General features: G+C 36.5%; 2 protein-coding genes across 48 annotated transcripts in view; both read right to left on the reverse strand.

Moving 5' to 3' along the window:
• ABI3BP (ABI family member 3 binding protein) overlaps window positions 1-24,109 on the reverse strand; it is a 302,331-nt gene that overhangs the window by 42,010 nt on the left and 236,212 nt on the right. For 16 of the 47 annotated variants that reach the window (XM_052664412.1, XM_052664501.1, XM_052664466.1 and 13 more), the window contains 20 exons: window positions 23,998-24,060; window positions 23,347-23,412; window positions 22,853-22,918; window positions 18,337-18,423; window positions 16,032-16,097; window positions 15,542-15,604; window positions 14,893-14,958; window positions 14,397-14,462; window positions 12,397-12,471; window positions 11,451-11,525; window positions 10,840-10,911; window positions 9,594-9,659; window positions 8,270-8,350; window positions 5,647-5,694; window positions 5,081-5,155; window positions 4,476-4,523; window positions 3,819-3,893; window positions 2,337-2,384; window positions 1,435-1,509; window positions 589-663 (listed from right to left, as the gene is read on the reverse strand). In XM_052664412.1, the coding sequence (XP_052520372.1) occupies window positions 589-663; window positions 1,435-1,509; window positions 2,337-2,384; window positions 3,819-3,893; window positions 4,476-4,523; window positions 5,081-5,155; window positions 5,647-5,694; window positions 8,270-8,350; window positions 9,594-9,659; window positions 10,840-10,911; window positions 11,451-11,525; window positions 12,397-12,471; window positions 14,397-14,462; window positions 14,893-14,958; window positions 15,542-15,604; window positions 16,032-16,097; window positions 18,337-18,423; window positions 22,853-22,918; window positions 23,347-23,412; window positions 23,998-24,060 (1,356 nt within the window). The remainder of the gene's footprint in view (window positions 1-588; window positions 664-1,434; window positions 1,510-2,336; window positions 2,385-3,818; window positions 3,894-4,475; window positions 4,524-5,080; window positions 5,156-5,646; window positions 5,695-8,269; window positions 8,351-9,593; window positions 9,660-10,839; window positions 10,912-11,450; window positions 11,526-12,396; window positions 12,472-14,396; window positions 14,463-14,892; window positions 14,959-15,541; window positions 15,605-16,031; window positions 16,098-18,336; window positions 18,424-22,852; window positions 22,919-23,346; window positions 23,413-23,997; window positions 24,061-24,109) is intronic. The other 31 variants (XM_052705899.1, XM_052664582.1, XM_052664642.1 and 28 more) reach the window with 29 other exon arrangements.
• The window catches only part of RPL24 (ribosomal protein L24), a 304,494-nt gene continuing 294,106 nt past the window's right edge, over window positions 13,722-24,109 (reverse strand). Inside the window, exon 7 of the mRNA XM_052665616.1 lies at window positions 13,722-13,733. The gene's annotated coding sequence lies outside the window, so the exon portion shown is untranslated. The remainder of the gene's footprint in view (window positions 13,734-24,109) is intronic.

A 24,109-nucleotide genomic window follows, 5' to 3' on the forward strand; every position in this document is an offset into this window, starting at 1 on the left:
TTGCTCAGCTGTAAATGTAATATGTGCCAGCACCTCATAAAAACAAGAACGTACACAGTTAGCAGAAAATACAATTAAAAGGGTAAATATACTCCCTTTAACCAATTTATTCTTAAGTTGGAAAAAATAATAGTGAATATATATTCCCTATAAAGGAAGTTTCAACTGATATCTTCAGAACCATTATATGTTAAAGAGGAGATTTGGTAGTTCACTGACATATCAATCCCTACCAGGTATATTTTTAAGGATCTAGTTCCATTATGAGGACACCTGATCAGAAAAGAAGACTGAGGAGATTTCTTCCAAGTATACTCTTAAAAGGGCTGTATGTTGTTTAACCTTCTATACAAATTATTCATCAATGACAACTGTCATGTGATTGAAAAGCATATATATACAACTCATCAAAACTCAATAATTAAATATTTAAATCAGGTCTCTCTTTCTTTAAGCATGTATTTAATGCTCATTAGAAAATCTATATATTTGCAATATTAAGAGATGTTAATCAACACTTGACACTGAGAAAAGACAACCTAAAGAATGTCTGAACATTTAAGTACGACAAAACATGTATCTATTTACCAGGTTTTGTGTGTGGTAAATCTGGAATTGGTGATGTTCTAGGCTTGGCAGTGACTCGTCGACTTTCTTTTGGACCTGTGAAGATGAGCCAAGTTTTGAACACAGTAATGAAGACAAAAACAAATCATAAGTCTATCTGATATTCCTTTCAGGACATTAATTTTCTGCAAAAAAAATTTTTTTAGGAAGTATTTTTTCCATTTGCTAGTAATCACAGAAACCTCTTGCCAATGAAGTAAATGTTAGTGCTGAGACTACAGACAAAGTGACTGTTACAGTGCACTGTTGGATTAACCCTCCTCTCATCCCAGTTATCTCAAATAGATCTTTTCACAGAGTAAACTGTTGTAGTTCTAACAATTTTCCTAGCTGCACTTCAAGTATATCATATTCCAAAAATCTGTTGCTTGCTTAGATCAATCTTACATTAAAAAACATCAAGCAGTCGAAGTAGAAACATGGAAAATTACCACTAACTTTCCAATGGACAGAGATAACCCCAAAGTGAAGATTGGGGAACAAGGAAGTACTGTAATTTTGTTTCTGTAAATGAGAAAATACAAGGACGTCTTTCATATCTTAAGGAAATTCAGACCCAGGTTTTCCAACTTCCAGGGGCTTTATATGAGAGTGTTTAACCCCCATACTCCAACCCTCATACAAATTACTGATGCACACAGATATACGTCTTGTTTTATGACAGCTTTATAGCAACACTTCATTACAACAGTAAAACATACCCTATTCAATAAAGATTTGTGTATTTTTGAAAAATCCCTATATTTTGTCAATTTTCAAACTGCAAAAACTTTCATACGCTAAAATGCAAAATACTGAGAAGCTTACTTGCTCTGGTTGGAGGAACACGTGGACTGGGAGATGTTTTGGGTTTGGAAGGCCCATAACGTGTCTCTCTAGGAACTGAAAGAAACTGGGTTACACCATGTTAACATTTTCAGAGGCATCATTGTTCACTGCAATCCATAGCAGTCAGTACAAATACAGCAAAGATTTGAACCAATGATACTTGTATGGAAACAGTGTAAAAAAGGTGGAGGGGTTTGTTTTGGAACAACATGCTGCAGAGAAAATACTTCTCTATGACATATCATTAAGAAGGCATGTGACAGAATTATTGTTTCTATTTAGAAGGTAAACTACTAAATAGAAGAAGTTTCAAATACAAAGACACCACTGTGCTGTAATGAAATTGTACCAGAATAATTCTCAGTACTACATTCAAGCAAATAAAAATGCCTTAGACAATTGGCTCTGCCTCATATATCCCAAAGATCACTGAAGTGATTTTGTTTTGACAGTGGAATTGATAATTAAGAGAAACAGAACTATTTTTTAGAATAATTAGATCCGTGAATGACTGAATTTATAAAATCTGGAGGAGATGGAGAGGAAAGAAAGAAAACTGACAGCAGGCAGCTTTGCTCACTCAATTTCATGTGTCTAACTAGAACAGTGTCACCTTTACATTATAACTGTGTTATACTGTAGTTAGGAACCTGCTATGATCTGTCCTCAGACCTTTTTAAATGCCAAAAGAAATTACCCTATCCTATGTGCTTAAAAACATGATTGGCATGAGGACCCTTCTTGAATTCTTGAAATCTTGACTGTTAAATTATTCAATCTATTATTAAATTAATTTATTAAAATTATTTGCAGGTATACTTATAACGACCTGTGTTGTAAAAGAAAAACAAGGTGATATGCAAATAAGAATGTATCATTACCTGACGTTGACTTTGGTTTTTCAGTTCTAAACGTAATTGGTTCCAGAGCTGCGTTAGAAATCAACAAAATAACTCTTACTAAGAACAATCAAAACATTGCAGGCAGCACCTCCACAATGATCACGTCATCCCTCCTACAGCTAGTGAGAGACGGCCTCTCCTCGTTGAAACTCAATACTCAACAGTATTATGCATCTCAAAAATTGCCTTTAGGGTGATAGCTCTAATACAGATTTGAGCTCTGAATATATATCTGTAAATTTTGTAATAAGCCACCAAGAAATTGTGGGTGGTATTCCATTTTAAACTTTGCACTCTTTTCTTGCTTATTTTTATTTTTTAATTCAAACAATGGGTGCAGACTTAGCAGGGCAAAAAGGAATCTTAGTCCTCATCATTCTGTCCATTTTCCCAGCAGCACCACCTAATGCTGTGAATACCTTGGATGCTTGCACTAGTTCTGGCTGGGAAGGAGTTTATTTTCTTCATAGCAGTCCCTGAGGTGCTCTGTTTTAAATTTGTGACCAAGTCAGTCTTAACAACAAACCAATGTTTTGGCAGATCCTGTTTTTCACACAGTCACCACACAAGTAGGCTGAAGTTAGGCAACAGGCTGGGAGGGGACACAGCTTTGACAGTTGAACTAAATTGACCAAAGGACTGTTTCATGTCATCTAACATCACAGTCAGCAATAAAATTGGTGGGTAATTTTTTCGAAGGAGCCACTGCTTGTGGGCTTCCTAGGTGTTGGTCTTCTGGCATTAGTTTGTGACTGAGTGTGTTTGCATCTGTTGTTTTTCCTCCTTTTTCTCTCATTTTTTACATTTTATCTTGAATCACTGTTCTGTTCTTTTTGTTTATTTGTTTTCTGGCTCTCTCCTCAAACCTGCAGGGGGTCAGAGTGGTGAGCAAACTGGTGGATACATAGCTAATGGGCAAGGTCAACTTTCTACAATACATCCTGCAATTGCTAGCATGAGTTATTTAACCTTCTTCCTCCACCCTTGATAAGGACATGGTCATATATTATTATATATCAAGCTGTGTGAGCAACATTTTGAAAAATATTGTACATTCTTAAGTGCACAGATAAAATAAAGCTTCTGCAAAAGTAACTGAAAAGAATGAAAGAATGACTGTGCTTAGGAAAGAAAACACATTTATACAGTTTGAGAAATACAGAAAAAATTCACTTCCTCTTTGCAATGACACTTTCTTTTTCATCTATCCCTAAACCAATCCAAATTCAAACCAAGAAGAGCTATTTTCTGCAAAGAAAAATGTTGCAGTGACTTAAAATGTAAGAAAGAACTAAGATAGAAAACTTAAACTTGCTTACAGGTTCCACTTCTTATGATATATGATACTGGAATGCACCAACATAAACACCCAAGGGATAAATATGGATCTGAAACTCTACTGATCACGGTAAAATTTGTAAGATACACATACCAGCATAAAATAAGAAACAATGTACTTACCAGGCTTGGTCTGTGGCACCTCTGAGCTTGGTGGTATCCTAGGTCTGGAAGGAATACGATGTGATTCTTTTGGAACTGGAATAAAACAAATGCAACTTTTAATATCTTCCTGACAGAAGACTGTCAGAAGGCATAACATTTCAAACAAACAAACAGATAAACAAACAAGAAACCAACAAGGAAACCCTGAACACGTCTTTGGAATCTGGATACAAAAAAAGCTTATACAAATAAGAAGAAGTATGAATGCCTGCTACACAAAGAAATTCTGCTGGTGGGGAGCCTCTGTAATAGAATCAAGAGGAGCAAGGCCAGGATGGATGTCTGACTTGGAGACTAGCAGAAAAGATGAAGTATGTGACACAAACTAAGCATAATGAAACACAATCAAAGTAAAACTGTGGTGCTGCCAGTCGCTTTACAGAACATACTTGTGTGAGGAAAACCAAACAAGATGAATATGAATTGTTAGTGTAAAATCACAAACACAAAAAAAATCAAATTACATAAGGATGAAATTTAATAGTAAAAATCATGACAGTAAAGTACAATGAAGATGTACCTGTGATGCTAGACATCTACTGAGTATTTGTTCTAACCATGCAAAGCCACAATATGTATTCTAAATGTGATGATCACTTTAGGTAGAACTGTTACCTATTGTTGGTTTTGGTTGATCAGTTCTAAACGTTACAGATTCCAGGACTGTATCAAGAAAAACAAAACATAAAAGCTGTTCTAAAAATTTAAGAGAATACCCCCACTTATAGTTAGTATTATTTCTATAGTAATCTACTGCCTCATACAAAAACTTTTATATTAAATGAAGTCACTGAGAAAATAAGCAGTGAAAGAGGAAATTCTTCTTCAGTGTGAGCTTAGTTCTCCAACTGGCTGTAGTGAGATATCCAAATATCTATCATTAACTTATTAACAAAATGGCTTTTTAAGGATAGAAAATTCTCTCCTTTGTGAGATATTTCAAGTGCTGTTTGTATACAAAACTGGACTTGGAGAACACTTGTTTGCTTTCTGGATGCTGTTAAAAAGCATTACTGCATATTGTGCTATTACACTTTAGCTCTATGGCATGAATTTAAAAATAACATTGTTATTTCTGAAAATTGCAAACATACCACTGAATAGACAGCACAACAGAATCTGATTATGATTTAATTTGTTCAAATAAATAAGTAGTTGCACAGAAATACATTTCAATCTAATATATGCTGTGTTAGAAATAATCACACAAAGCAGTTTACCATCTTTAGCCTGTGGAATATGAGGTTTGGGTGAAGGTTTAGGTTTAGAAGGAATGCGAGGAAACTCCTTTGGAGCTGGAAGAGAAAAGGTGGGTAATAAGTTGGTTAATTCACTGAGCAATCAGCATCTGATATCGAGTTGAACACACAAACACAGAATGCTCACACCTGCAACAGAGAATTCTCTTTATAGGAAACAGGAAAGAAAGTCTGATAATAATACCCACGTGTTTACAACAGCCTAAGCAAAAGATAGAAGTTTTGGTTATTACAGAAGCCCAGATTTTTTTTTTTTAAATGAAAAACTGAGACTGACACGGACGAGCATAATTAAGACAAAGGTCATTCAAAGCTGCAAGCCTCTTTTTCTCAAAAAGTAGGCTTTTCAATTTCAATTGTGAAGTTAGCAATATGACCAACAGACATGGATACCAAACAAGAAATACCTAGAAGAAAAATGAAGTTTAATGAATCTATCTTAAAACATAAGATGATTAACTTTGGTGCCACTTTCTGTGACAAAAAAAGACCCCAAAAACTACAGCTTGCCAAAGAAGTACCATTACCTATTGTTGACCTTGGTGGTTCAACTCTAAGTGTAATAGATTCCACCACTGCAACAGAAACATTGTGACAAGTTAAGTATGGAATGTACTGCAAAAAATGTAAAATCACTCCACTGATTAGTACAAAAGCAGCTGCTGATACAGCACCACAGTAATGCCTACCTTCAAATCAACTTTTTTTCAGCTATGGACAATTAAGCTTTTTAATAATACAGGATCAATTAAGAAATAATGCACAAACTTGTTGGCAACAATAGAAAGAATGTAACAGAAACCAGGAAACCCTACAAAAGCACTGGAACATGGTTTTGGGTACTGGGAAAAAAACTGGTTTGTAAAAATCAGTATTTTAGCTGAAAGTAAGTGGTATCCCATAAAAGATACACATTCATCAATGAATAAATGAAATTTAGAAAACAACCTGCAGTCATTTAAATGAATAAGCAGAGAAAATTGGAGCAGGGGGTTTAATATGAGATATTATTGGATATGGATAAAACAAGCAGAGGGTTTATCCCTTGAAGAAAGGGATAAACAAAGAGTTGGATGCTCTTCTACAGCAGGTTTTAAAAATTCACTAATAGATATACAATTCACATTTTATGTAAATTTTTCTAGGTAAAAAGAAAAGGTAGAGTTGTGAGATGATGTTTCTCAGAAGGAGGATGAAAAGGGAATAAGACTGGAGGAAATTTAATGCTCTTCATTTTCTCTGACCTTTCTGAAAGCAGAGCATCTAAATAAAACTCCCAGACAGTGCAATAGGACTTTGGCATGTTACCCTCAATATTATTAAATTGTTTACCAGGTTACTGGGTTGTAAGCAGTGAGCAGCCAAGTAATCTGAAACTTAGAAGGACAGAAAATAATATGACAGACATGCACCAAGTTTTTAGAAAAAAAATCATAGTCAGAGAAGGCATAGTTCTCTCATGTGACTATATTTCAGAAGTCACCTAACCAAAACCCGTGTAATCTCTATGTATTATATATTTTATGCCTCAAATAATCATTTCTGAATATCATTTGTCTCGTCAGAACAAGCCAAAGTAGCAAATACCTTCTCACAGGATAGTGACAGGCTTAATTATGGTCACAGAACAATAGAATCATCTAGGTTGTAAAAAAGACCTCCAACATCATGTCCAGCCATCAATCTGGCCTCCCAAATTGCATCACTGATCTATGTCCCTTAGTGCCATGTCCACTTGTCTCTTAAATACATCCAGGTATGGGGAATTCACTGCATCCCTGAGCTGCCCCTACCAAAGCCTGGCCTTTCCATGGAAACATCCTTTCAGATATCCAATCTAAACTTCTCCTGATGCAATTTTCTCTAACTCATCACCTGAGAAAATGGACTGGTACTTTCCTTGTTGCAATTTCCTTTCAGATAGCTGTAGAGAGTAGATACCTACCCTTAGTCTTCTCCAAAATAAACACTGGTGGATAAAGAGTAGTGTTTCTTAGGATTCTATCTGGATTGATCAATTTTATCACTAACAAAGAAATGACAGACAAGAAGCATATATACAAATACAGAAACATGCTGCCTTCTCTGTAGCGATATAGTAGCTCAGAGCAATCAACCACTGATGTAGAAACATCAATATACCAGTTTATGTTGATGGCACAAAGATGTAAAACAATTTTATTCAACATTTTCCAAAGGAGTTTTTTCTCTGTCATTTCAAGAAAAGATGTCTATGTTCAGATATACATAGACATCTATGGCAGAGATGAAATTAATGATTATAATATTACAATACTGAATTTCTACACTAAAAATGTTGCAGGAGATGTAACCACAATGAAAAAATAAGTATGCATGTTAATTTGAAAAACCTCCAATGCATAAATATCATTTATTTAACAAGTTTCACAAGGAATTATTGGGTCTGAAGAGAGTAATTCTTTTTATGAGCAAAAATAACAGGGACTAATTTACTTGGAATCTGGAAAAAAATAAATAATATCGATTAAGATGTTCCATGATTATGTAACATGTTCTCACAACACACTTTTTGAACTTCATTATAAACCACACGAAACTATTCACTTATTCTTCAGCCTCTGGGCAGGCCAGGTAACTTTTGATTTCATTTGCCACCATAAAATATGCCTTCATTAAATTCCAGATCAGCATTTCATTCCTAATTCAGTTTCAGATAAGCCTATGTATGAGTTAATGATCACTGGATCAACAGAAATCCTACAGTTCTAGGTAAAATGCTACATCCACCAGCAAAAAAAGAGAATGTGCATCTTCTAGATTCAGTGTCAAACCAAGTCAAAAAATTTTTCATTTTGAAATGAAAAACAGCAAAACAATTTGTTTCCACAAGGCCGTGCAGCGTGGTGATTTGAGATATAAGACCAAAGTTAAAAGTCTCTTGACTTTGCTTCAATTTTTTTTTTTGTATATATATATATATATATATATATATATATATATATATACACAACAATATAAATACTCCTCAAAGAGCACAGCTTCCCTCACTGCCTATTTTTTTTTCTGAATCTAAGGTGCTGAACTTCACACAAAATGAATTTAAACTAAAGTATATGAAACTATTTAAATGATAAGGTACAGCGAATGTTTGGTATGGAAGCTAGTTACCAGGTTTAATTTGTGGCTTTCTGGGTCTGCCAGGCGGTCTAGGTTTAGATGCAGAAGGTGTGAGTTTTGCTTCTGTGGGAGCTGAAAAAAATATTCTGGATTATAAGATGATTCTTTCTAACGTGTCACATAAGAATCACATTTTCCAAGGCAGAAATGAAGCAATAAATGGCAACTGGAGCAAAAGCAAATGGCAAAATCTAATTTGCTAAAAAGGCTTCACAAAACCCTCCCCTAAAACCTGCTTGTTCATCATTGCAAAAGTCAGTAAGTAAATCGAAGAGATGCAAGTACAGCTTACAATCACATCAAAATGTTTTCCTCATTAAAACATAAAATTCATTTTTGTAAGATAGGTAAGAGGAAAAATAATTCGTTCTCTTGGTCAATCTTAAAATTTTCTCTTGGTCATCGAAACATAAACAAAATCTGCAAAAATAGTCTCAGTTTTCAACAGTAATGAAATCACTGGAAGGGAGCAGAAGTATAAATTCAGTGTTATAAAAGGAAGTTGCTCCATAACTGTATTCATTGCATTCTGTTGATAAAACAGAAACAATTTCATCTAAATTGAAAAAAAAAATAAAATAAAAAGCAAACAGAAACCTGGAAGTGTTCTTTTCCCTGAACTTCTGTGAGCTGAAAGTATAGTTAGCTAATGACCATTAATCTGACATCAAATAAAGCTTAAGGTGTGTATCAGGTACTATAGTACGTAATTTAATTCAGTTTTATAAAGGATTGCAATGGGACTCCTTTCAAAGAAGTTTCCAAATACTTCAGGGTAGTAGACACACACTAGAAAAGCATATGATACAGAAAGAACAGACTAGAGTAAGAAATGTGAAATGGCTGAGAAGTGCTTCTGAAGCCAAACTAACATTCATGAAGGATTCATAAAAGAGCAGCAGAATTAACATATCTACATAGTGCCACAGCAATCATTCATTGAGATTTCTAGGATTAACAGTCATAACAAGGGCCTTCTACTTAGTCTTTCAGTAATGATGCTAAGGAATTTCTAATGATTTTCTGAGGGTAAAATGTGTTGCTGCTCTACTAGCATCACTCTCAACAAAATGGAAGATATTCTGCTATCCAATAATGTTACTGTACTATAGAACTAGTAAGGTCACAAAAAACTTCAAGTACTTTTTCTTTTAAGTTCTGAAAAATGTACTTCAGAATGATTATTTCCTAACTTTTTTTTTCTCTAAAAGAAATGGATTATAAACAAAAGAAGCTATGAGATGAAGTAATTGAGTTCAAGCTGTGACTTGGGCTGCAGAGAAGATTGACCAATAGCTGCGTAAGTATGTATTACCTAAAGTTGCTTTTTGTTGTTCAACAGTCTTAGAAGTTTTAGGCTCTGGAAGTGGGGGTTTTGGAGCTAGAAAACAAAAAAATCAAGTGAAATTGAACAGATAAAAAATGTTATAATTCCAATAGCTGACTTTTTTTTTTTTAATTATTATTTTAATAGACCTGATAAGCATGCATGAGTCCTGATATCATGTACAACATCCTACACTCCTTTTAGTTTGGTTTCCTATGAAATTACACCCTGTATGCTTATGGTTTTGGGTAAAAATCTGCTTCTGAGGCTCCTTTCCTATATTTGTGCTGTCAGGTTATTTTTAACCCATTGCTTACTTGAATAAGAAAACAAATTTCTTTGGAAGTTATGGGAGAAAAGTAAGGAAAAACAGATGAAGGCTGTGACTGAAGAAAAGATCTTGTTCCATAAAAAATACCAGAAAATCTATACTGAAGAAGCAACTTCTAAATGCCAAAATCTTGCTGAAAATCTGAAGTCAGAACTAGAAGTCAAGGCGTGCATAAGACATCAAAGGCAACTCCTGCCTTTTAGTGTTTTGCCTGTTTATATACAAGAACAGAAACACTATAAAGCTCTAATAATGCACACCATAGTATTTATTCGTCCAGTACCTGAAATACTCAAGAAGGAAAGCTCATATCCCTTAACCACAAATCAGAAGAAAATGACTACAGGGATATATATATTTTTTAATCAAACGGCAGAAACGGAAAAAGGATACCACACTGTAATAATGCCCTATGGCCAAAGAATGATCTTCTCACACTTATATGAACATTTCCCTTGCTATTTTGAGGTAGCTCTCCTACTTCCCTTGAAGTCACAGTTCTTTTCAGTGAGTTCCTTCAGGAAGGTCTTACTGATTAGATGAGAAGTACTTTACTCCAAATCAACATACTGTTATAATCAGCAAAGATGTAACCTTTGCTATTTGTCTACATGGAAGTGGGAGATGGCAATTGGCAAAAGAGACAACAAAAGAGACGAGAGAATAATAGAAGTTTTTTCCGCATTTATATTTCTGTTGTTGGACCAAATTGTGTAACAAACTGATGAGCTTAACCCCTCATTTCTTCTGTTACACAACATCAAATGATTAATTTCAGAATGATGAATTATTCAAGATGTTCATGTACTGCGTATCTTCTGTCCATTTTAGGAAGTCTGGCTGAAATATTTTTGGCTAACATGCTTCTGTATATCAACTTATAAGAATGGTGTGCACAGTTACCGGTTACCACATGCTGTACTTCTGGGATAGCAGACGGTTTCAGTTTAGGAGTAAGTGGTATTTCTTTAGGAGCTGAAAGAAAGAGCTCAGTTTGCAACCACAGTTTAACAAGAGTTTCTCACAACAAACAGCACATGCCACAAATTTACATTGAAAAAAGGATAACTCAGCATGGAACATCAAAGCCATCTGATGAAATTAGAGTTTGAAGTGCAGAATGGAGATGATATTGAAATGCTGTGCATTGACTCAAAATGTATGTCTTCAAATCAACTGAAATTTCTCTATGAAAGCTCTGCATATCAGAGAGAAAGACAGAACATGCGTATGCATGATGGAAAAAGATAAAACTTACTGACAAAAGGATGATGGACTTTTTCATGCAAGTTACTGAGAGGCAACTTTTACTGCTCCATGAACAGTAAAATTGCTCTGAACTATGTCCCCATACAGAAATATATCAAAAGGAATCAGTCTAATGACAATGGCAGAACAAGACTATAACCAGGAAAAACAATAATTTTATGCATGTGAAATGATATGCTGGAAGAAATGCATTCATATGTGATGAATGGGCTCAAAAGCTTTTCACTGGGTGAAAACAACATTACCTAATGTTACCCTTGGCCATTGAAAAGGACGAGAAGTTTTAGGTGTGAAAGATTCCAGAATGGATTCACTTGTTGCTGTTGGAAGAAATGGTGACAGTCATAATACAGTAAAGAGCTAATGGAAGAAACTCTTGCTTCATAAGCAAAAACAAATCTGTTTTTGTAAGAGTAACATAAACATTTCACTAATGCTTGGACACTTTTCAGATCATCAATTCAGTACATATTAGAGAGAAATTCAGTCTTTTGAACTGCAAAAAGCTTCAGTGACTATAAATCATTGTATTTGTGACACACAGAATTCTGAATGTTCCTTTCTTCCTGCCTTTACTGCAACTGGTATGGCTCTTAATCACTGTCAAGTAAGATTTTGAAGTTGACATTCGCACATTTTGAATTTTGCTCCAATACATAAGGAAGATGGTAAGATGTAAAATGTAGCAATTTACTGAAGAGGACACGTTGAACAATCAATAAGTCAAGGCTGATGAACGATATCTGAATTATATAAAATTGGACTTGAGAGCTGACAATTAATCCAGCTATAGTTTCAGCCCAAAAGCATTAAGTGTCCATGACTGTTACCCGATTTCATGTCATTAAAAAGACACTCTCCTTAATATTCTAAGCAAGATGTCAGCAGAAGACAGCCTATAGCATACATCACAGTATTTATATCAGCTGTACCAGACAATAAAAACTGTTTTCTCAGTTATATTTGTGGCATATTTTTCAAAATACTGAAGGCACATCAGGAGACTGTGAATTGCCATGAGCATCCTAAGCGTGAGAAAGCAACAATGTCAACAACTAACAGCAATCTAAACTAAAATTTTCAACTGTTAGAAGTCTAATGCAAATGAAGATTACCAGTACAGCCATTTCAGTGAGTTTTAGATCATGGTCTGAGCACTGATTAATAAGAATTAGACAGCGACTGTTGTACCTGGTTCAGCATCTGCTATTTCAGGCTTACTAGGTGTCAGAGGGCTTGAAAGAACAGGCTGAATACCACTGAAAGCTATTAAAACAAACAAACAAGGTAATATTATGTATAATCATTGTTTCTACATGTAGATTTTTCTGTTTTACAGAAGTTTGCAGTGCAGATGTCCACCCACAACAAGCATTCCTTACCTTGAAAATGGAGCAATCATGATTTAAAGTAGGAACTGAAGTTAATGAATAAAGTGACAACAGAGGTAGCAGCAAACCAAGCTTATTATTATCTTATGCAGCATGGTCAATATGATTGAATGCAACTCAGAAAATAGTTGTTTTTTTGTTTTTTTTTTTCCTAACAAATGAGCTGTAAGCACAAAGCACACACAAAAAAATAAAAAATGATAAACATAAAATAATAAAAATTAAATAGGACGTAATTTGAGTGCCTTGTTTTCCATCAAGAGCCTCTCAGTGAGTTTTAATTCTGTATAATCCGTGTACATACTCTGTGTACATATACGAGCACTGAGACAAACATACAAAATAAATTTGAAGAAATAACAAAAGAAAGAGACATAATATAATGGCACAAAAAATAGTGGAGAAGATATGAATATGCACCTATCAGAGAATATAATAAAGAAGCTCTAAGGTATCTAAGAAGCTTGAAAGAAAAATGCAGTATTATTATTAAGCTTTAGGCATTTTTAATTATTTGCTTATTAGTCAAGATGATTTTATCTAAGACTATCTACAAGCTCCTAATAGCATTTAACACAGTAAAAAGAAAGACCAGACACAAGATGAGGTGAGTTTCTCAGTTGCAAGCATGAGCTTCATGGTACTAGGCATGAAAAAAAAGATTTCTACGCTGTCAAAAAAAAAACAAAAAAAAAAAACCCAACCATTTCAGGATTAACTTCTAAGAGTAAAAAAGAAAAAAAAAAGAAAAAGAAAAAAGAGCCAGAGAGTCAGAATATCTAGAAACCTACTATTAATGTGCAATGTACTGGTCTAGAAATTTCAATGTTCCATACTCTATCAACTTGTATACATCTTCAAATCAGAATCTGCTTATGAAATGCGTAATGACCCCATGGGATAAGATACTACCAGGTAACACACCAGACCTCTACACCTGACAATACTATAGAATCTGCCACCACAAGCTACTCCACCACTGTCACCAAATGCCACAGCAAACACCAATTTTCAAGCACGGGAATTTCACCTCCACGTGCATGTGCCACTCAAAGCAGGCCAAGAAAAATAAGTTCCCCTAAAAGCACAACAACATCTGGGGAAAAAAATTCCATTTTGCACCATTACCAGACTGGCAAGAACCATGAACAGACAAGGCCAGCGTCACCATCAGGTCTCTCAAAAGCCTGAAGGGACGTGCTGTGCTTCACCAAAAGGTGAGAAGAGGCAGCGTGTTTCAAGTCCTAGTGCGACCTCAACAGCGGCAGAAAAGCAGAGCATTCCTTTCCAGGTGGTGACAGCATCTCTGCATGCACAGCTGACAGCTGACCACCTGGAAAGTCAGTGGTGAAGAACCTGACAGCTGCACCCTTGGAAAAGGAAACACCAAAGGACAGCAGAACTGCAGTGCCGCCATCTTGCACTGGCCTGGATGCGCACAGAAGGAGTGGGTTTCTGAGCAGCGACGTCTATTTGGGTGCAGCTCACCAGGGAAGGTTGTTCCCAGGATGAAAGGGAGCAGTGAAATGGTACCGGAGGCAAGGCACAATAATACACCCTCTAAAGAAGCTGTCTTTCAGCCCCCACAGGTAGTGCTGGCAAGCAATGGATAAAGCATGAGTTCAAACAATGCAACTGCGTAACAAGTGTGGCGGGTGTTTCTGCAAGCCAAGTCTCACCAGCAAATCTTCAGACTCTCCAAGAAACATGAGAATGATGCTGCGTGTGTTGGGGCATGGAGTGTAAATGGGAGCCAGAGAAGCAAGAGAAAAGAGAAAAAGGAGGATGTTTGCTAGTTACCAATCACAGTTTGCTGGGTCGTCAGGGAGGAAGGAGTGGTGGATTTCAGCCTCGGTCTCCGGGTTGCTAAGATCAAACACAGAAATCACCTTCTCAGAAACCAGCTCCTCACACTGGCTGCAGTCACATGAGTGATTCCAAGATGCAGCTATACGCAGGCAGACCTAGCCCGGCTCAAAGCAGGCTTCCATTACACATATATTACAGCATTACTTCCCCCCACGTGACATGACCCTATTGTTCAAGCGGTACACGTATGCCCATGAGAACAGAGTAAACCTAAGAATGCGTGAAGCCTCTAGTAGGTAACCTCCCAGAAGGGATCAGAAAGATTATAAATGAAGCAATGTCTACTCAAGAGCCATAAGAGACCAGCAGCATCACTGGCCCCTTTTTAGGATGGTAAGCACGCAAAACATCTGTCACATGTCACATCTGCAGAAGAAAAAGCACTGCACAAATACTCAGAGCAGGAAGGGAACTGCACGTTATTTACCCTTCATAGTCCTCGTGGCTTTCGGTGAAGCAGTTGAGGTGAAGTCCGGGCCCCTTCTCTGGGTTGCTACGATCAGACGGAAATGATCTTGAGATATCTATGCAATCTTTCCCAAACAGGACACACAGAAGGCCTCACCATTCCCCGTTACACCTGAGAACCCCAGTTCTCTCTTTGCGTTAGTCTCTAAGTCAACGAGTAACACAGCTACTCATCCAACTAGAACTCAAGGGCTCAAGCTACTGAAACAAACAAGGAAAAAAGAATAAGTGTTATCCCGTAAGGAAATTCTCAGACACCTATCCCATGTCTCTAGCGACACCTTTGCAGTAATAAAGGTATGCTTCTGCCATATTGGAAAACTGCATTCTAGAAAGAAGTTTCAGAACAACAAAAAAGAAATGCATGGAGAGGCACACAGAGAAGGAAGGCACGGCGTGATGGATTCTTTGTGCCAAATGTCCCCCCAGAAAAATGGATTCCAGGTGATGGGAAAAGCATAGCTTTAAACTACAGAATCATGTAGCTAGCGTGACAAGTGACAAGCGACAAGGGCACAATAGTAAACCTTGGTGTTGCTCCAAGCAGATGAAAATGATGTGAAGTGATGGAAGGGGAAAAGAAATCAAAAAGAAAAAATCGTATTTACCCTCCACTCTTCCTTCGATTGCAACATATGGAGAAGTAGGCTTCAGCTTTGGCCTCTGAGTAGCTAAGATCAAACCAGAGAACTGCCTTCAGATTCCAGGGATGAGCAATTTTCTTCCAAGCAGTGCCAGTATGGAGTTTTCAATTTATGAAGGGCATATTACATTCTGTTATTTTACATTAACAGGTGCACTCATTACAGTATTATTTCACTTTTAAATCAGGGTAGCTCAACTGAGTTAATACAGATTGGAAACAGCTAACATTGTAGTGAACTAGGCATATGTAGCAGAAAATAGACTTGGCAGGGCTGAGAAGCTTAACAATATATTAATCTCATTTTACTATAAGTAAAGGACTGGCCAAATCACTGACACAATTTGCACTGCCATAAACATTAAGGAGGAGACGTTTTGCCAAAAATTAAAATTATGCTCTTCATATTTATTTTTTGCTAAAAGGATAGATATTTTAATGGAATCTGTATTTACCCATCACAGTTCTTGTAGTTTCCAGAGAAGGAAAAGAAGTTGAATCCAGGTCTGATCTTGGGAAAGCTAAGGTCAGAGATGGAAATTCTCTTGAAATGCTACATTATTCCTTTCACACATGGGAATACATCATTTTAATCACAATCAAATAAACTGGCATTTTATTTTATTTTTTTCCCTAAAATTGTTTTCTACCATCAAATAAATAATCAAACTATAAATTAAGATTTCATCAATTAATATGTAGCATAGTCAGAATTTCAAATTTCTGCCTGCATCAAATACAGTGTCATGTTTTGGAAATAACCACTATTTAGTCTTTACAATAAATTGGACTTCTTTATTCCCAATCACCCTTACAAATCTCAACATTGTGTCTAATAAACTGTATGTCTGAGAATAAAAAAGAAAAAAAAAATTAGGTTACTTAGGTCTTAGTGAGGTTACTTCAAATAAAAACAACTGTATATGCTAACTGTTATAATCTCAAATCATTACTGTCATAGTTAATCACATGTTAAACTCTCCTTGAAACGGGAGACTTCGCACAGAAATATTCATGTTGTATTAAAATGATAAACTTCAGGCTAAACCAGACATGATTTTATCCACTATCGTAAACATTTTAAGTGCTGGAAATCTACCTACCATCTGGTTTAGAAAAAATTCAGTGTAATTTTCTTTATAGACAAACATACAAAATAAAAGACCAGAAATTGGATATGTTACTCTGTCAATATATAGACAATGACTGCTTTACCTTTCTGCTAAGGTAGTATAGCATAAGTTATTGCTCAGTATGAAAATCATGGTAAGTGATGAATATTAATATCTTCAAAGAATAAGTGCATAAAACTGAAGTGATCTTCAATTCTTGATTGTAAAAATTCTTGATCAGTTTAAATCTACAAACTTTGCTATTAGCTTGTAATTATAGGCAATTGAACAGGTGCTTAAATTTTCCTGAAAAATGCACATTTAGTCCACATGTAAGAGCATTCTGGCAACAGTGTGAAATGGACTTTGGAAGGGATTGTCATTCACGAAAGGAAGTGAAAATTTCTTCATACAGACACACTAAAACAAGCAGAAACTCAAACACTGATACAATTACATCTGTCCCAGTTTGTTCTGCAAGATATTCATAAGCTTTAATTTATTTTCTGAAAAAGGTAGAAAAGGAATTCTAAGGAATAAGTGCTGGCAGGGAAGAACAGGAAAAATGCATGTACTTCAGGTCAATTATTGTAGTTTAATAAGAGTAACTTACTTAACCAGTTTAATCTTATTAGAGTGTGCTATAACAGACTTTAAGAGAGTTTGACTACACCATATCCACCACAGAAGTGCCAGTTTGATACCAAGTTCTTACACATATTTTTTTTAATTACAGTGCTATGCAGTTGTTCAAAAAGTTGTACTCAAGCGATGCAACTATTTGATAAGTATGTTTTAATTTCTATCAGCTTTAGGCCTATGCTATCTCACTTACTGGCAGCAAAGCAAAATGTCTAGCTTAGATCAGTTCTTTGAAGATATTTGAATGAAAGGATTTAAGGATCTGTTCTCCACTCTATGGAACACTGCACATTTATTTGTCTCCATGTGAACTGGATAATCGCACAAACTTATTTAGGCTACATTTTCTTGTATTTTCAGATCAGTATCATCATAAGTGAAGACTCATTTGCTTCATTTCGTGTTGTACTACCAATGTGTTGCAGGTTTAGTAACACTTTTATCAAACAAAGAATACTGGATTAAGGGAACAGGTCACATTGGCCAAAACTTACTAAACATGTAAACAGTTTACATTAGTCTAGCTCACACAAACAACATGCATGATGCTATGTTGCTCAAATCATTGTCAGCTTGCTATTAATCCTATTATTTCTACAGGACTTAATCAACACTTTCAGCCACTTTAACAGTTTTGATAATTGATTTTGACATAATTTATATTAACTTACACTATATACTACTATACACTAATAATACACCTGCAGTATTGCATATGAAAAAGAGAATGCTACTGTATGTAATAAGACAAAAGCCTATTATCATCAAGCACAACAATACAGACTTGTAAATATAGTCCAAATGTAGACCAAAACAATATATTTATTATTTTGCAGCATCATACGAAATTTCCTAAGTTAGCCTGGTATCTAAGAGAGAACAAATTAAATACTACGATTCTGCAGCTATTCTAATTCAATGTTAACTTATAATAAACCAGAAATACGATAAAGTATCTGTCATAATTTCTGTTTAAACATTTAAAAATCATATGTTCAAGTATTACCAGGTACAGAGGACAGCATTTCTTGGATGGTAGATGTTTCATATATTGGAGAAACAGGCTGCTTGCCATCAAACGCTGAAAGAAAATCTAGAGTTAAAATGGAAACGGACTTCAGAGCAGTTGTTGAGCTTCTAGACAACACTGATGTGATCAAGCAAGGTACCAGCAGCCTTAAAGATAGCTGTGAAATAAAGTGCTACAAAAATAACGAAGCTAGCATGAAATAAAGTAGCATCAGTTCTGCATCTCATGCTTGGTGGAATACATCTGAATGGACTTGAGAAAGTATTCTCTGCAATAAAATTGATTGCACTGAAATGAATGAGCTGGAAAGAAAAAAAAGCATCACATCAAGTAGCCTTCTAAGCAATGCGTTTGAATCTTAGTATTGTCTATGTGATGAAAAAGGACAGAGAAGTTAACAGAATTATATGGCATTTACATATCACATGCTCTCTGGTCTCCATGGAGAGAAGAGATGTGAATTTCAGACTGGTCCCTGAGTAGCTAGGATCAAATATGAAAAAAATCTTGAAAACTTAAGTGAGGTTAGTCTTCAAATGAAGAAGTCCTTGGCCTCATGCCAGCAAAGCCAAAAGTCTGCATTTCCTTAAGGTTTCTTGTATACACATTATTAAGACAGTATTTGTGATAGCCTACTTTGTTCTTTGTATTTATTTTTTTTATACACAGTGTCTAGCTTTGATGCACTTATACAAAGCCAGCTGTTTGCATGTTATTTTAAAATTTCACATAGCATGCTTTCACATTAGCAATTAGGCATAAAATTATGAATCACAGCTAAATTCCACCTAAAAACATCACTTCAAGCACACAAGTTGGAAATCCTACACAATTGACCCTGTGAAAAACCTGTAGACATCCTCTAAGCAAAGAGGTGGGGTAAATACAAGAGGCACTATTTTTGTTTGTACAGCAAAGCAGACACAATATGCACATTAAATCCTGTTAACCTGCATTTTTAAATGCATTCCAGCTTCACTGCCCTATACAAGCATGTAATGTCAACCTAAAACAGCATCACAGAATCAAAAACACCCAGCATAACTGAGGGCAGTAGGGACACCCAGCATGTCAGATTTTGTAAAAAAAAATCTGTACAAATCAAATAGTGATTAAATAAGAAAAGGGACTATATCACCATTACCAACTGTTGTTTGCAACAACTGTGATATTATGCAATTTGGATGAACAAATATTTCCAATTCAGCACTATTAACAGCTGTAGAGGAAAAACACAAATAAATCTGAGATACGTCTGCATGTTGATGCCTTTTTCATTCAAGCAAACTAAGCAACCAGAATTCACTCTATCTTCACTTATTTGCTGCATTCTCTAGACTTTTATTCACTTTTGCTGGTATCCTCTGTACCACTCTAGTGGGTATAGACCATGTTTTTTTGAAGCACAAAAATGTACTTGTCTACTTATACCTTGTAGTTTGTTGTTCTACTGTGAAAATTTTTCTAGCATTTCTCTTTTTGGCACAGTCACATTTTTGATCAACAAAATGAAAAGATCCTTTCCTGAATAATTGTGGTTTTCCATCGTGCTATTATACAATTGATTAGTACTGCATATGGCAAATTATTGTCCTTGAGGAAGCATATCCTACCCTCCTATGTCTCCCAGCTTGGTATCATTTACCAGCCAAACAATCAGTGATTCCATTTTTTCAGCTGTGTCATTAAGAAAATAATTGGCTAATACTGGGCTTAGGTCTTTCTCCCACAAAATCCACTTAAACATATCATTCTTATTTGACAACCACTTAAAGCCAGTATCATTCCACACGATTTTTTTTCTGTATGTTAATCTACACTACGCAGCCTGCTTTATGAAAATTTTCTGTGAAACAACATAATAAATTCTAGTACTGTTATATAAAATTAATTTCAGTGGTTTCTCATCTACATCATTAGGTCCACTACAACCTTCCCTGATAGAAAGCTGCACTGATTTGTCTTTAATATTCTCTTTATAAATTAATGTAATAGTAAAACATGAATACAGTTTTATATAAAATGTCTAACTAAGTTTTCAAGACATATAACCAAATAAGGCTGATGGCACTTTGAGGATACTATTTCTTTCAGATGTTTGAAATCTTGAGAAAGTGGGCTATATTTCATCATAAGCTGAAAAGAGAATAGAGGTGTGGAGTGAGGTTAAGTTCAAAAAACTAGACAGTTCACATTGCCTTACTAGCAGTGTGCAGTTTGTGATGATGTAGAAGGCAGGCTAGACAGCAGACAGTCTTCAGAATAGTTAAGGTATGACACATTTTTTTGAATAAAAGGACTTGGGTCATACAACTATATAGTTGTCATGTGATTAACAATTTTCTCCTACAGTTTCTCTTCTCATTTCTAAAATCTATATAATCAGAGCAGTATCTTAAAAAATTTAAAGAAATTGTTGGCAAATATATGACTGTATACGTTTGTAACAATGGTATGGGAAGTTACACAGAAGTTGATATAAAAGATTTAATAAAAGGCTTGCTGCAGACATTTGGCTGCCAGTATGCTTAAGTAAGCCTCTGACTGATGACAAAGTAATGTAAATTGTTATTGAATCTATTCTATTTAGCCAGCATTGTCCCTGTATTTGTCATGAAGGACAAAAGAAAAAATTCTGTAGTTGGTTTCTGGATAGCAAACATCAAATGAGAAAGGACACTGAAGCAAGCTGTTTCTAGAAGACAAGGTATCAAAGGATTACCCTTCTTGGTGATGGTTAAATTCATAAGCAAGCCAAGGTGTTGTATGTTCACCCAGCTGCCATAAAGATAATTTAATATAAATACTGAAAAAGATCATTCTTTGGTGGAAAATGGCTTAAAAGCACATTTAAGTTGTTGTGACTACATTTTAATGAAAAAATAGATGAAAAAAAAGAGATTATAATCTGATTTTCTGCAGGAAATATTATGCAGCCAGTATGAAAGAAACGTGGACTGACTGTTTCTATGAATAGCAGTATATGAAAAACTGAAAAGTAGGTGCTCCGCTATTGCTAGGAAAGCTCATGACCTCTTCAGATTAAATAACAAGTAACAAGAAACCTAAATTGTCTGATTTTTTACACTGAGGGATAATGCTCTGGTAGTTCTGACAAAACACACCACAGAGAAAAAGAGACAGAGAATAAAGCCACACCTAACTAGATGAAATTGTTCCATCTAATGAAGATAGCTTTATGTGACTGAAATGACCTTGGATAGAATACAGTTCTCAACTTGAAAAGGAAACAAAAACAATTAAAGCAGAGGCAGGCAGAATAACTGACAGTACCACCCATGGAGTATTAATGCAGCTGCACCATGTTTGTGCACAGTATGAATTCTGTAACACATAAAAATGAAGGCTTTTCCAAATTTACTGATGACAGGAAACTAGAAGAACAGACATACATAAAAAGGAGAAAATAATGTAAAAAAAGATCTAGGCAATATCACAAGGCAGAGAAACAAATACTGTCAGCAAAGACAAACATATACATTTTATGATTTCAAATACCTTTACCTTACACTCAATTTCAAATTTCTAGGATTCAAATACTGCTCACAAAATGCTTCATAACACCATGGGTCACGAATACTGCAAGGTAACACACCAGACCTCTACACCTGACAATACTATAGAATCTGCCACCACAAGCTACTCCACCACTGTCACCAAATGCCACAGCAAACACCAATTTTCAAGCACGGGAATTTCACCTCCACGTGCATGTGCCACTCAAAGCAGGCCAAGAAAAATAAGTTCCCCTAAAAGCACAACAACATCTGGGGAAAAAAATTCCATTTTGCACCATTACCAGACTGGCAAGAACCATGAACAGACAAGGCCAGCGTCACCATCAGGTCTCTCAAAAGCCTGAAGGGACGTGCTGTGCTTCACCAAAAGGTGAGAAGAGGCAGCGTGTTTCAAGTCCTAGTGCGACCTCAACAGCGGCAGAAAAGCAGAGCATTCCTTTCCAGGTGGTGACAGCATCTCTGCATGCACAGCTGACAGCTGACCACCTGGAAAGTCAGTGGTGAAGAACCTGACAGCTGCACCCTTGGAAAAGGAAACACCAAAGGACAGCAGAACTGCAGTGCCGCCATCTTGCACTGGCCTGGATGCGCACAGAAGGAGTGGGTTTCTGAGCAGCGACGTCTATTTGGGTGCAGCTCACCAGGGAAGGTTGTTCCCAGGATGAAAGGGAGCAGTGAAATGGTACCGGAGGCAAGGCACAATAATACACCCTCTAAAGAAGCTGTCTTTCAGCCCCCACAGGTAGTGCTGGCAAGCAATGGATAAAGCATGAGTTCAAACAATGCAACTGCGTAACAAGTGTGGCGGGTGTTTCTGCAAGCCAAGTCTCACCAGCAAATCTTCAGACTCTCCAAGAAACATGAGAATGATGCTGCGTGTGTTGGGGCATGGAGTGTAAATGGGAGCCAGAGAAGCAAGAGAAAAGAGAAAAAGGAGGATGTTTGCTAGTTACCAATCACAGTTTGCTGGGTCGTCAGGGAGGAAGGAGTGGTGGATTTCAGCCTCGGTCTCCGGGTTGCTAAGATCAAACACAGAAATCACCTTCTCAGAAACCAGCTCCTCACACTGGCTGCAGTCACATGAGTGATTCCAAGATGCAGCTATACGCAGGCAGACCTAGCCCGGCTCAAAGCAGGCTTCCATTACACACATTACAGCATTACTTCCCTCCACGTGACATGACCCTATTGTTCAAGCGGTACACGTATGCCCATGAGAACAGAGTAAACCTAAGAATGCGTGAAGCCTCTAGTAGGTAACCTCCCAGAAGGGATCAGAAAGATTATAAATGAAGCAATGTCTACTCAAGAGCCATAAGAGACCAGCAGCATCACTGGCCCCTTTTTAGGATGGTAAGCACGCAAAACATCTGTCACATGTCACATCTGCAGAAGAAAAAGCACTGCACAAATACTCAGAGCAGGAAGGGAACTGCACGTTATTTACCCTTCATAGTCCTCGTGGCTTTCGGTGAAGCAGTTGAGGTGAAGTCCGGGCCCCTTCTCTGGGTTGCTACGATCAGACGGAAATGATCTTGAGATATCTATGCAATCTTTCCCAAACAGGACACACAGAAGGCCTCACCATTCCCCGTTACACCTGAGAACCCCAGTTCTCTCTTTGCGTTAGTCTCTAAGTCAACGAGTAACACAGCTACTCATCCAACTAGAACTCAAGGGCTCAAGCTACTGAAACAAACAAGGAAAAAAGAATAAGTGTTATCCCGTAAGGAAATTCTGAGACACCTATCCCATGTCTCTAGCGACACCTGTGCAGTAGTAAAGGTATGCTTCTGCCATATTGGAAAACTGCATCCTAGAAAGAAGTTTCAGAACAACAAAAAAGAAATGCATGGAGAGGCACACAGAGAAGGAAGGCACGGCGTGATGGATTCTTTGTGCCAAATGTCCCCGCAGAAAAATGGATTCCAGGTGATGGGAAAAGCATGGCTTTAAACTACAGAATCATGTAGCTAGCGTGACAAGCGTTTCTGCAAGACAGGGTACAATAGTAAACCTTGGTGTTGCTCCAAGCAGATGAAAATGATGTGAAGTGATGGAAGGGGAAAAGAAATCAAAAAGAAAAAATCGTATTTACCCCCCACTCTTCCTTCGATTGCAACATATGGAGAAGTAGGCTTCAGCTTTGGCCTCTGAGTAGCTAAGATCAAACCAGAGAACTGCCTTCAGATTCCAGGGATGAGCAATTT

Source organism: Tympanuchus pallidicinctus, unplaced genomic scaffold, assembly GCF_026119805.1.
Source record: "Tympanuchus pallidicinctus isolate F22 unplaced genomic scaffold, pur_lepc_1.0 scaffold10, whole genome shotgun sequence".
Classification (NCBI taxonomy): domain Eukaryota; kingdom Metazoa; phylum Chordata; class Aves; order Galliformes; family Phasianidae; genus Tympanuchus; species Tympanuchus pallidicinctus.